General features: G+C 40.7%; 1 protein-coding gene across 1 annotated transcript in view; it reads right to left on the bottom strand.

Annotated features, from left to right (window-relative positions):
- Window positions 1-14577, bottom strand: part of E2F7 (E2F transcription factor 7) — a 40111-nt gene that overhangs the window by 16664 nt on the left and 8870 nt on the right. Inside the window, exons 4-7 of the mRNA XM_082740400.1 lie at window positions 11619-11787; window positions 6907-7197; window positions 5167-5325; window positions 3541-3675 (exon numbers count right to left, since the gene is read on the bottom strand). Coding sequence (XP_082596526.1) covers window positions 3541-3675; window positions 5167-5325; window positions 6907-7197; window positions 11619-11787 — 754 coding nt within the window. The remainder of the gene's footprint in view (window positions 1-3540; window positions 3676-5166; window positions 5326-6906; window positions 7198-11618; window positions 11788-14577) is intronic.

Raw genomic sequence — 14577 nt, 5'->3', positions numbered from 1 at the left:
CACATAAACCTGTTGTATATGTGTTTATTGTGCCTTATTTAACATATATAGTTGATCCACTAGCACTGAGCTCTTAGCCAACAGCACTAGAACACATGCCTGAATGGGGCTCCTCTAAGATATGTATTTCCTGTGTAAGACACATCACTCCTTCTTGCACTCGAATTTCTTAGCACTTTAGTAGGACGCTTGGCAACTATTTTAACAGCAAAATCCCGAACACAGAGCACAAAAATGTGAAAACATGGCACTAAAAAGACCACGAAAAGGACACTCGTTTTGGGTAGGAAAGCCATGTGGAAATGAGTATGAGAAACAAGAGAACAGAGTGTTTCCTTGTTTGACCTCAGCTGGGAACACGGGTATGCTCTCAGCCAAAATTTTTTGCCACTTTGCAGGTCTGTGAATGACTTGAGAAAATACTGTGAGTACTGATTCTGGAATTATCACGTAATTTTAACATATAAATTTGCAAATATGCACTTTAAATGATGAGCATAACTCTATATGAGCCCCTTACAAAATTTTTTAGAAAATATGTACAAATCTAGAATGAAAGAGAGCAATCAGTGGTTGCCCTGGGTTAGGGTTGGCGGGGGTGAGGGGCAAGGAGGGAGGAATTACAAAGGGGCAGGAAACTCTGGAGGGTGATGGGTTCATTATCTCGACTGTGGTGATTATTTCACAGGGGCCCACACAACACAAAACTTACCAAATTGTAATTTTAATGATGTGCCATTTATTCTGTGTCATAAGATCTCAAAAAAGCTGTGAAAGGATGAAAAGTCCATGTGGTAGGAAGGAGAAGAGGAAAAGAGATATTTATTAAGTTTATCTGAGTGGGAATCACTACTCAAGGAGTGAAGGAGAGTGAATTAAGAACATCAAAGGTAACTTTTTTGAAGTTCGGATTTGATGGCTGGGTTGATGATGACAGTTGTATTGTCAGTAACGAAACCAGATATACAGAAAAAAGATCAGTTTTCTGTCAGGTAGAGAAAGCGAGTTCATGTTGAGGTTCCTGACCAGGTCCCAAGTCTTCTTCTCCTTCTGAGAGCAGAGCTGTTCCAGCTGTTATCCTTTTGGTTATACAAATCCCTTAATTCCTGACTCCTCAACCCCAGCTCGGTTCCCTGGCTACCTAGTTTCTTCAATGACACTACCACTTTTGAGTCCCTCTTCTGCTTTAATTTATCTAAAGATCCCTCGTCACTTCTGCCTGCTACATTTAGGACAAAGTTCTGGGTTTATTTTGAAGATTTCCAAAATGTGGTCCCAACCAATCACATTTTATGTTTCATTATTCCCTATCCCCAGCCCTCCACTTAAATCAGGGCGATTGTTCTCTAAACACACACCAAATTTGTTTTTAGGTGTCTGTTCCTTGAATTGAAAAGCTCTCTTTCCCTCCAAAACCCAACAGTCTTGTCCATTAAAACGTAACTTATATCCTCCCTGAGTTCCCAAAGAGCCAGGACGACCATGTGTACTGCTTAATTGTTCTCTAATTTTCAAATGTATGCTAATTATACCTTCAGTAGAAGCTCATAATCAACAAGAGTAAGTAAAAGCACTGATCTGGGTCTAACAGGTAATCATGGATGAATAAAGACCAAGTCTGCTTTTAACTCATTAGGAATCTACCTCTTCAGAAAACAGTTCCTTAAATGTCAATTCCTTAAATTTTCCCCCCTAAAATTCCTTATAATTCCTTAAAATGTTAAGCATAGTGCTACCATATGAGCCATCACTTCCACCCCTAGATATGCCGATGAGAGATGCATAAGATGTCCATATCAAAACTTCTACATCAGTGTTCAAAGCAGCATCATTCACAATAGCCAAAAAGTGGAAAAAATCGAAATGTCCATCAACTGCTGAATGAGGAAATGTAGCATGTCCATACAACAGTGTGGTATTCCACAATGGAAAGCAAGGAGGTAAGGACACACATTCTAATGTTGAAGGACCTTAACAATACTGTTCAGTAAAAGAAGTTGGTCACAAATGACTATATGTTGTATGATTCATTTATAGGCAATCTCTAAAATAGGTAAATCTATAGAGATGGAAATATATTAATTATTTTCCTGGTGCTGGAGGGGAGAGGTTGGGAAGAAGTGGAAAGTGCTAATGTGCACAAGGTTTCTGTTGGGGACTGTGACTTTGTTTTCCAAGTAATTGCAGTGATGATTGCACAACTCTGCACTAAATTTAAATTGATGAATTATATGAATCATATCTTATGCAAAATTAGATGTTCATGCAGTTGTTAAAAATTCAAAAAAAGAAAAAACCAAACAAAACAGACCTAGTCTGGTTTCAAATTTGTAGAGCTGCGGTGGAGGGGCGGTTGCGGGGGGCGGGTAGCGGCGGCGGCGGCGAGGACAAGGATGGCAAGACTGTACCAACCTCTCTGAGTACAACAGGACAATATTAAATCACAATAGCTCCGGAGAGACAGTCTTTGCTCTGGGTGACCAGGGAAAACTGGAGGAGGTGACATTTGAGCCAGATCTTGAAAGATGAGTAGAATAGTTGCATGTCGAAAAGAAGAGGGCTTCACAGGTGAAAGAAATAGAAGCCAAAGCCAGAGGAGTGGAAAACGGCAAAGGTGTAGAATTCATGCAGGCGGGGATGGTGTCATACACGTCTTTAAACCTCTCGTGGCATTTAGTATAGTAGCTGAGCACGGTCCGCATGCAGTAAGTACTTGCTGGGTTGAATTAGTTATACTTGATTTTAAGTGGTTTCATCTAGCTCCTAAGTGAATAATGTATTCTAAGCGAGGTAGAGAGCTATATCTTTTATAAGCCTGGGTTAAGTGGCAAGAATTTATGCCTCAAATACCAAAATTGGAAGGGTAATTTAAAAATAACTTTAATGGCTTTTTTTTTTCCAGGCAGCATTGCTGTATGTAAAGTAGCTGGTACAGTAGGATCTAGTCCCCAGTTGCTCAGATATTACCCATCAAATAAGGAGAAGATAATACCCTTTCCGCTCTAGTTTAGTATAATTATGACATTTGTAACCTGTTAAACAAATTACCAAAGATGTGTTCATTACATCCATGCCATATTTAGAAGCCATCTTTACCACATACTCGTTTCGTGATAGTAACTGATACAATTTTTACATTACCTGGAGTTTCAAAGAAAAATAATGCTTTATTCTGCTGGTGCAGAAACCACCAGAGTTCATAAGAAGGGTTATTTTTAATCCTTAAGTCCAAACTTCCAGGAGCTTTGGAATAAAATTAAAAAAAAAAAAAAAAAAAAGCTAATGAGCTATAATTTAATAGTTACAGAAACTCCCACGTCAAAAGCTCTCAGGACTTCCCTTCCAGCGGGATGTGGGCTGTGGCACACACCACTTACAGACAAAGGTTCGCTATTTCGAGGGATACCACTAGACTAATTTTGAATGTGACGTGGGTTATGGAAATGAAGATCAATCTCACTGGGTAGAAGATGCATGAGTTGGAACAGGAATTGGGGACTGCAAATAAAAGAGATGCCTCAAAAAACCACCCGACCTTACCACTGGAACTGAAGTCCACAGGCCCGATCCATTTGAAGGCTGGTTTACGGCCTCGCTCTTCTGTCACGTGCACTTTCTTTATTAGAGCCAAGCTGGTCAGAACATTGGCTATATCATAGAGGCGTCGTACCTTTGCTTAAAGATATAAAACACAATTATAGTCACGCCATCTGTGACACCACTATATTTTAGTTGATGTGACAGGTCACTTTCCTCAGCCACCATATAAACCTCCAGCAGAAAGCAGCGGGGTGCAGCAGAGGCCGACGGCTCTGTCGTGCAGTCACCTGGGATTTATGTATCTGGTGTGTCCGAAGACACATTCTAAGGGAAGGTCAGTGTGTCTTTCCTCTTCCACAACTTCACAGCCCTTGTATGAGGCACCTGGTGACAGGCAGGGAGCGCTGAGATGGCAAAAACACCAAGGGAGGGACAGGGGCTGTAATTAAAGGCTTAGCGAATGTAATTCTGCTATGTGGCATGTCAAAAGCTTGCTCTGAGTTTCTCCCAGCAGGAGGTGGTGGCACCAGCTCCAGCAGGCCTCAAGCAGGCAGCTGGCCTGTGAAAATGACAGGGATGTCCCAGAGCTTCCTGTGAGGCTGCACTCCGGGGCACACAAGAGGGTTTGGGGGTCATGATGATGAGGTTCAGCTGTGCCAATGACAGGTAGCTCCTCACCTGAATCCTAGTGTCTGGCTCCCTAGTGGGGGAGGAGTGGGATGGGCATGCCCCGAGTCTTAGGAAGTCTGGGGAGAGACACTTGAAAATGCAGGTACTAGAAGAGAAATTCAGCAGGGGTGGTAAGGCATTCGACAGGCAGGGCAATGCCCACAAAGTAATTTCTATTCAAGAAATTGATTTATAGGTAGGAAACCCACATGACCTTGGGCTAAGATCAAGCAAAGGAGCTGTGATTATGGTTCAGAAACATCAAACGTTCACCCCAGATGTAACCTTCTTCCCAATCCTGATAGAGCTGAATTTTATCTACTCATTTCTCCCACAGGTTGGCTATAATTCCACTGGAAACAGACAATGCAGAGAAAGCTGAGCTCCTGGCTTCCCAGGGCTTGAAAGGGCTACTGGTAGCCGAGGGTATTTGGCTCCAACCGAGGCTTGACAGGAAAAGAAGATGCCCTGGGTGTGAAACTCAGAAACTCTCTCCTTGCCCAGTAGCTCTGTCCCACCACCCCTACCCTACCCTGGTCATTCCTCTGGTTCTTACCTGCAGACAACTTTCATGTCCACCCATCAGAAGAGAAGGCAGGGGGTGAGGAAAAAAGGGGAAAGAAAACTCAGACATTCCGTCTTGGATGCAGCGATACTAAAGAGAAATGCAAAGTATCTTACACCCTCCCTGACCTGCATTTGTGGGATGGCATTCTGCTTCCACCATCCCCTCTGACTGCTGAGGAAAAGGCATCTGACAGAACTTTAATGGGAATTCTGGTATTTACTAACTTACCTCTCACAGCACCTTTCAAGAACCTTTATGAGTGCAGGAAAGACTGCACTTCTTAAGAAAAAAAAATTTTTTTTTTTTCCAATCTCAGAGGCAGAAAATATCAACACATGAACTCCCACCCTTTTTGCACTGATAAGTCAATTTAGGTGAAGATAGCTTACTTTTAAATTTACTATGGTCCGGGGTATCCTGGCTTTCTTCTATCAGTATTTTGGCAGCGACGTCGAGAGTGACAATCTTGGTTTTGGACACGAGGAACAGCATGACAAACTTCTGGCTCATAATTCTCAGAGACTTGTCTTTTCTACTGTTTGCAGATGCTACAAAGGGAATGAAACAAAAGCATCAAAACATATAATTTACCACATGAAAGACGGTACTTGGGGTTTGCCAGAACTGCGAACTCTAATAGCAGATGCAAAGATCACTCTGGTAACAGGCAGAAGCTTACTGGACACACATCACAAAGAGATGGCTGGTAAAGAAATGAGATGGACATCTTTTTCTTTCCTTTTTAAGTAATTTCTATGTCCAGTGTGAGGCTCCAACTCATGACTCTGAGATCAAGAGTTGTAAGCTCTACCTATAGGCAGCCTGGTGCCCGAAGAAGTGAGATAGATTTTCAAAGATTTTTTATTTATTTATGAGAGTGAGAGATCACAATTAGGCAGAGAGGCAGGCGGTGGGGGTGGGGAGGTAGGCTCCCTGCTGAGCAGAGAGCCCAATGTGGTGTTTGATCTCAGGACCCCAGGATCATGACCTGAGCCGAAGGCAGAGGCTTAACCCACTGAGCCACGCAGGCGCCCTGAGATGGGTTTTCTAATGGCCTGTGCAACTCCTCCCCAGTAGGCATAAACTCTGAAACGCATAATTGAAACCACTCATCATGCTTTATACTCCCACTTCATAGAATATACAATCCATGAGGTAGTTTTCCTGAAGCAACTTTTTGAAAAGATTAATGGGGAAGGAAAATAGGAGAGGGTAGACTTCAGGGACTATTTTCAGAACATCAGCTCTTCCCTTAAGGGCGAGAACGCTTGTTTTTATTTCTCTGTGCCTACAATAATTTGACTGTCTGAAACACAGTAGGCGCTCAGCCCTGCCATTGCTTTTCAGAAGGAAGGAAAACAATAAGCTAGACATGAATACGAAACACTGATCAGACGTGTGCTGCTGTCGAAGGCAGGCGACCCATCCCTGACAGATGGCTGTCTCCTCTGGTTATTAGGATAAGAACTGGCTCAGGGGGTGGTGCTAAAACGCACGAGGCAGTAAATCTAATGAAAACGAGGCCCACGTTTCCATTCCTGTTGTATTTGCAAGTGAAACGTGATTGCCACTTGTACTTTATCGTCTTAGCAATGGGGTACAGGGTGAGAATGATGGAGATCAATGGTGACAACAGGGAGAGGAGACATAGGAGCTGACGGGGAAGAATAATGGAGACATACATTTAAAAAATGCTGCATCATATGACAGGAGAGATTATCTATCTTTCTTATCAGCATGTTCTCCAAACGGGGTTCTTTTCTAAGTAATCTACTCTAAGCAAAAAAATTGAATTCTCTGAAAAGATGGCTTCTTTCAGAGCAAAATTTCCTTAAAGGCTCACAAACGGACGTCAGCATGGGGCTGTCATTCTGAAATGGAGCACTGTCCGTGATCTTTGGTCCAAAATACCCAATACCAAACAAACTGCCACTAGACAGGCTTGAAGTGAGGCTGAGGGAGATGCCCAGTCAGGGAGCCATCTGTCTCCCTTTCTTCAGTAGATCAAATCAGAGGGCATCTCCCTGCAGGGCTGTCAATCTGGCACTCCCCACCTTAGCAGTGAGTTTCTACGGGAAGAGACCATCCCTCCCTCTCGGCCTTTACTCGTGTGGCTCCAGTGCACTCACAAGAAGGGTAGTCGGGTTCTGAGAAATCCAGTAGCTGTTGATCTTGAGAATCTGGACAGCCGTCTTTTTTACGTTCTCCTAGTTTATAATCCATCAGCTCTAGCTCCTTCTGTTGGAGATGAGCCATCTGTTCTTCATATTTCTGCTCCTCTCCCAGTCTCTGGAGGCTCCTCAGGGTTTTTGGCAGGCTCTGTCGGCCATGCCAGCCATATTGATTCTTGGCCACCCGGCTGACCAGATGCAGTGATTCCAGCACATTTACAATGTCATAGATACGTCTCCTTTCAACGCCTGTTTGTGAAATAGAAGCTGACGGTCATGCAGGCAAACATTTTCGAGTAAAAATTCCTTGAGGGCCTGGACTGCGTCTGTAAACTAATTTACACGGTGCCCGGTATAATGGCCAGCCAGTGCAGAGGCTCTAAAAATTCAACCTCTTAGGATACAAGCAACAGGAATTATTTTTCTTTCTTATTCTTGGAATCCAATGCTTAGCAAGTGCTAGGATAAAACATCTACCCAGACATGGACGATAGTTCCATCTCTATTACATGAACAGTAGTATGTTGTTTCTTTGGACTTGTTAGGTAAGACACGCCACCATTTCAGCATGTTTAAACAGGTGGGACTGAGCACCACATGTAACTAAAGTGTCTGATGGATGCCTGATGAACACTGGTTGACTTGGACTTGTATTCCTAATTATGCAGACTATAAAATAAACTGTGTCCAATGCATGATACCTCATTTGGGCAATTCTAGCCTTTCCTGAAGTTTGAACTATGTGAAATAATAATCTTGCTAACTCTCTTAATGGCCTGGTTATGAAAACAGATGGCAAATATTTTGTTTCCTATTTCGCAATGGCAACTCAGGAGTCAAGAGCTTGGGCACCCTTCTCAAGTTGCTGGAGGAAGCTACAGCCACGGCTGAATAACATACAAGTTTCCTTTTGTTCTTCTTGGCCACTGATACCTGTCCCTCCATTCCCATTCAGGGGCATTTGGGCCCAACAGCCCAGCAGTAAAGTACAGAGACTCTTCATGTACAATTCAGGCTGACCATGAAGTTCATGGTCACTTTCCCAACACTCACAGGAGCGGTCTATCACATTTACCAAAATATGTACTGCAGTTAAGCCTGGGGACTTTGAGGTCAGACTGCCTGGATTAGAAGCAACCCTGCTCTATCCCTTAGTAGTTGTGTGATCCTTGGAAGTCACTTCATCTTTCTGTGCCTTAATATTTATCTCATAAGGTGATGAGGATTAAATGTGGCCATAAAGGTACAGGGTCTACAACAGAGTGTCAATTTTATCTACTGTTTGTATACTATTTTGTAAATACTTCCCACACAGCATCGGAAATATCCCAAATCCCTGCTAGCCTGAGAGGTCACAGTAGAAACAGATTTTAAAACCTCCTCTGCCTCAGCCTGTTGTGCAACAGGCCCTTAGGCTTTTGAAACCCACTGGCTCCTTTGTTCTTCTCTAAGTCCCCATAACTAAAGCCTCTAGGCAGCTCCCAGAAAACTGTCCAGCTACAAAGATGCCCTCTTTCTGCTCACTTGCCAGAAGGTGTTCTATAATCAGAGCAGACTCAGTGAACATAGCTTCTGGCCCTTCTAAGATTTAATAGAAAAAACTGACCAAATTATGATGAAAACTTCAGAGGTGAAGTGAAGTTCTTTCCTATGCATGAAGACACATTTCACAGTCAACCAGAACATTTCAGCTCCTGACCCCGAAAGGTTCTTCACCCTCAGAAGCTCAGGCTTCAGTGCCAGATGCCTGTTGGAAGGTGCCGGCAGGGGCCGTGAGCGGCCCCTTGTCCAGATCTGCCTGGTTTTCTATTCCAGTCTGTTTTCATATATTAACACATCTTGTTTAGAGTGTAACATTCTATAAACCTTCCCATTAGAAATGTCATGTGAATACAACTGAGACACCTCAGGGCCAGCCATATGCTGGGCTGTGTTGTTATTTTGTATTTTAGATACAAACTGTTCCCTCTCCATCTAGTGGATAGACATCCTAAAAAGGGGAAAATAAAGGAAGATTCTGACCACTTGGAGGGTGAGATGAATGTTTAAGATGTACAATGGGTGTTTAATAGGTGGTGCTGATAAAAGTCACACTGGCAGCTGCCTGCCTAGATAATCATCTTTTCAATCTGGACTGTTTAACTGCTTACAGGCTGGGGCACTAAAAAGTTCCATTTCACAGGTCTCAAGATCTTCAGGTTACTCTGGGGCTCGCTCTGTCGGGAAGGTTTTTCCTGGCACCCAGCCTTCCTTTTCTTTTGGATCAACACAATCCTATTAATCCTGGTCATGGCATTAGTTACGCCTCCCCAAGGATTTAACGGTCACTACCATGCTTCCCTGAGTCCTCGAGGGAGATAATCGAGAACATCTCTCAGCCCAATAAATTCATTTCTAAGGCTGTGCTATTATCCATTTACTAAAGTCACTCCTGGTTCTTTAACTTCTTTTTTTTTTTTTTAAAGATTTTATTAATGAATGTATTTATTTGAGAGAGAGCATGCTCAAGTGGGGAGTGGGGGGCAGAGGGAGAGAATCCCAGGAAGACTCCCTGCCGAGTGTAGAGTTCATCAATTGTCTACCCACTTTCCCAACACTCAAAAGAGCTATCTATCACATTTACCAAAAATACATACAGCAGTTAAACCTGGGGGGCTTTGAGGTCAGCCTGGCTGGATTAGAAGTAACCCTGGGTTTTAGTCCCACCACCCCGAGATTATGACCTGAGCCAAAAATGAGTTGGATGCTTACTTGACTGAGCCACCTAGGCACCCCTAGTTCTTTAACTTCTTACCTGTAATATCCATGTCAAATCTACACGGGACCACAGTCTGAGAAATAATGCGGCTGAAATGCTCTGAACATTCTTGGTTAACATATGTTCTTAGAGCTTGTGACCTGGGTTAGAGCAGGGAGTTTAGACTGAACCCCAAGATATGGTTACCACTGAAATAGCTTTAAAGAAGGGACCCCGTTTTTGGACATCACAGGAAGAGAGATGGCAAGGTCATTTGGCAAGTCTGGGTGATCGTGACGCATTAAGAAGCTGTTTGTAAAAATCTCTGAAATTCTGCTCTGACCAGCCATAACACGGGCATCTGTGGCTCACATGAGAGCAGGAGTCCCGTTTCCTGTCTGATCCTTCTCACCCCCAGATCTGTAACAAAGCCTTCCAACATCCAATCTCTTGTTTTCCCACTGATATCAGTTCAAGGTCCCTGATAGAAGTTGGTACAGGGTGGAAGCTGGCCTCATGAATCCCAGTGAGAAGGACACTGTGTGCTATTGTTTTACTCTCACCCTCTGTAAGACTAGTTTCTAGGACCCTGTACCTCGAATGGGTGTATCCTAAGCCTCTATCCAACTGGGTCACCTTCCCCTTCTTGTTTCATTGGCACCGATGCGAAATAATGTGTTCTACTTCTGGGCTCCCCAACCAAGACACCATGCTTCTCATCCTAGAGGTTGAGGACAATTTGAGGAGGGCAGGGATATCTAATAAGAGTGGAGTAGAAATTATTCCACATAAGAGTAGCATTATCCATGCTAGGCCCTAAGTTAAGCATGTTGTTGATATTATCCCCAACTTTGCTAAGTTTCTGCAAGGCGCTGTGATCCTTGTGTTATAGATAGGAAAAGGTTAATTAACCTTTTTTAAAACTCTCATGGCCTGTAAATTAGAGAACTGGGCTTCAAATCCAACCCCATCTGACCCAAAGCTCAACCCATGGTCTTTCTATCATAACCTATTGCTTTCTCATTATCTCAGTATCTGGTAACTAAAATGATTTTAGCCATCAGTTTGAATAATTCAGATTGACAATCATCTACTAGGACACACTTCTCGGGGCTATGGGAAGAAAGAGAATTAAAAAAACCCCAAATTAAAAATATAATCTATCATACAGCCTGTTTAGTTGATTTTTTATTTTTTTCTGTATGTACAACCTCCTTGTTTTTTAAGGGGACACCCTCTACCACTGTGATTTCTGCTTATTAAAGATGTCAACAATGTTTACTCTGAGACGAACTGCAACCCATGTCCACTAGGGGTCTCTATCCTGAGACGGCTGTCTGCGTTATCTACAGCCCATACACCACTGCACATTACACACACCCAAGCCATGTGAACACATGCACTCCTCTTTGTTATGAGGTTTAGCTGTTTGAGTTATGTCCAGATGTGCTTTTCCTCGTTTTTCAGGCTTGCTGTGAATATGCTAGTATATGGCTTCAAACACAATGGTCTTGCTCTCAAATCCTGTTTGATAACAGAAATAACACCAGGTCTGAACTCTTAGAAGCATTATTAAAAATAAAGACCAAGGCATTTTTAAGTGTTTTTTGACTGTCTGAAATAATTTGAAATTAAAAATGAGATATTAATTTTTAGTGTGAGTCTTTTTATATAAATATTTTATAAGGTTAAAAAAACTTTTTTTTGTTTGTTTGTTTTGTTTGACCCTCAGGGCCAGAAGACTCCCTGGAATCCTAGGTATAAGGATGAGAAATTTGATGACAGAAGGCAGCTCGACTTGCTCCTCCATCCTTACTGTTCGGAGCCCACCCTTTGCTTAATGAGAAGCTATCCGAAGACTTCAGCCTGCCCAAGGAAACTGGTTTCCCACTGTGACTACAGATAGGACTGCAGGTAATCTGACGATACATACCAAGACTGACAGCAACTTCATCTAGGGAGATGGTTGTTTTCTCGGTTGACAAGGGATAACTTGGATAGCGAGCTAGAAACTTCTGGCACAGGAGTCCCAGACTTTTCTGTTTTCTGCTTGGCCTTTGCTTTTCAAATTCATCCACAGCACTGTCCCCAACCACATCAAGCTACAAAGGGCAGACAAAAGGGAGGGGAGAGATGTCATACTTAACATCCTAATAGAGAAATTGCATGAAAAATGCAAGAAAAATGAATAGAGAAATGAGAGTTATTAGCAAAGTGAGGGGGACATCTCAGTACGTATCATGCTAGATTTTCGTTAAAATACATTTCCTAATCCAATTTTCTTGATGTTTTACTGATTGTTTTCTTTGGGCTGAATTTTTTCTCCTTTGAAACTTGAAGGTGAGTCTTTTGGTTAAAAACTTAAAAAGTGAAAAATGAAGTTGTTTATCACTTGTTACACCCTTGCTACTAATGTGCTCATTAGATTAGCATCACCAGGAACTTGGAGAGTCTTAGGCCGTATCCCAGACCTGATGTATCTGAATCTAGATCTTGGGTGATTCCTCCTAACATAAAAGTCTGAGATCCACTGGCCTGCATTGTGTCACCAGTGTTTTACTTTTAACAACTGACCAAGGGTAAATGGAACTGAACAAGGGCAGCTAAGTCTTACTCCTCTTTATTCTTTTTTATGGCAAGTATCCTGAGTAGTATCCTTGTCTCATCAACCCACATTTGAAAAAGGCTCAATTCAAGCCTGAGAAAGTAAAAGGCTTTTCAGTGAACAGATTCAAGGAGAAATATGATTTTCTCAAAGCTTTCAGAAAAAGCATTTGCTAAATTTAATACTCATTCACGATTTTCAAAAATGCCTTAAAAACTAAAAATGGAGAACTTCTTTAATAAAAAGTGTATCCATAAAAAAATCCAATGGCAAACACATGTCTTAATGGGAAAATCTTGAAAGCATTTCCTTAAAATCTGAAAAATGATAAGGATGCCCATTATCACTGCTCTTCTTCAACACCATATTGAAGGTCCTAGCCAGTGCACGAGGACAAGAAAAAGTAAGTGAGGCAAGGGATTAGAGAAGAATAAGCAAAACTTTCATTCTGCAGAAGACATGATTGTTTATATACAACTCATAAGTATCTCAGACAAATTATTAAAAATAATGAGTGAATTTAGCAATGTAGCTGTAAAGGCAAAACAATGTATCTCAAAAATCACTTGTATTGCCATACAGTAGTAACAACAATGAAATGAAAAGACATTATTTACAATAACAATATGAGTGATGTTTTTAGGAACAAATCTAGCAAAAATCTATTTGCATAAAATATTGAAACTTAGATCTTTGAGAAATGCACTTAAAACTTAAGAGAAATATACTATCTTCATAGATAGGAGGGTGCATTACCGTAAACAGATTTATTCTTCTCAAATCAATCTACATGTAATGCAATTCCAACTAAAATCCAATCTGAAGTATATAAGGAAAAACAAAAGGTGAAGAATAGCCCATATATTCTGAAGCAAAATAAGTTGAGTCTTGCTTTCCCTGATACCAATGCTTATTACAATATGTTATTGGTGTAGGGATGCATAGATTGGCCAATGGAATAAAAGATAGCCAAGAAACAGATGACAGAGATAGCACTCCCAACTTGGGAGAACAAGAAGGACCGAGTAAATAGTTCAGGGACAATTGATTACAACAAGTAACATGTTAAAAGATATACACCAAAGTGAAAAGTAACACATTAAACTGATAGAGGTTTATTTTCAAGAATATACAATAAACTCTTATATATCAGCATGGAGAAAAAGAACCCAACTAAAATCAGCAAATTATGTGAATAGACACTTCACAGAAGAAAAAAAATTGTGGCCAATAAACATGTGGAAAGAGATAGCCTTATTGGTAACCAAGGAAAAGCAAGTGAATACTACAAAAATACACAACTGTATAGCCATTAGGTTGGCAGAAATTAATACATTTGACAGTGTCAAATGTCAGAGAGAATGTGGATCGATAAATGTTCATTCATACTTGGGAAAGCAATTGCTTTGCAAATATTTGCATATCCAATGACTTAATAATTTCACTACTAGTATGTATAATTTCACTATCTAGTATATATAATTTCACATACATACTAGATGTATACCCTAGAATGGTAGTCCTCAAACTTTTGGGTCTTAGAGTCCCTTTACATTCTTAAAAATTACTGAGGAATATCTTCTTTAAATGTATTCTTTATTACCTTTTGATAGAATATTTGGTCATATAAAATATACTTTTATATATATATATGCTCACATACACACACACACACACACACACATATTTACATACTTATTATGTACATAATATCTTTAGCACCCAAAACCAGATTCAGGACATCTTTTTCTCTTCTCCTGTCCCAATTTCTTCATTTTGGTAATATTTATAGCATGAAAAAATCCCCCAAAGGAGGAAAAATGGAGAAATAACTGACTTTTCTTAACAAATCTGAGAAGTTTAATGGGAGATTGAAAATTATTGACCACTGTTTTTTTTTTTAAATATAGAGATGCTGTTTATTCAATAGCTCTGGTTCCCTAGAGGACAGATAACTTAAAGATGATTTAACTTTAAGGCCCCAAACCAAAGAACTGAACATATATAAAAACAATGAATTTTCCCAGGTCTAAAATATACTATTGCCTTCAAAATAGGAGCAAAATTATAATTTGTGGCAACATTAAAAAAAAGTCCAAGCTTCCGTATTAAATCAAAATTATAGTTTTGTTTAAATAATTGTTATTTTTAAAAAAATTATTTAAAAATTATTTTTAAAATAATAATTGTCAGTTTTAAAATGTGTAGTAGGAGTACTCAAGGGAGTAGCATATAGACGAGAAAAAAGCATTCATTGTGAAAAAAATGAGACAGAGTAAGAATTCCA

Source organism: Mustela nivalis (assembly GCF_964662115.1).
Source record: "Mustela nivalis genome assembly, chromosome: 7".
NCBI lineage: Eukaryota > Metazoa > Chordata > Mammalia > Carnivora > Mustelidae > Mustela > Mustela nivalis.
The sequence above is the reverse complement of the archived record's forward strand: the minus strand, read 5'-3'. Positions and strand labels throughout refer to the sequence as shown.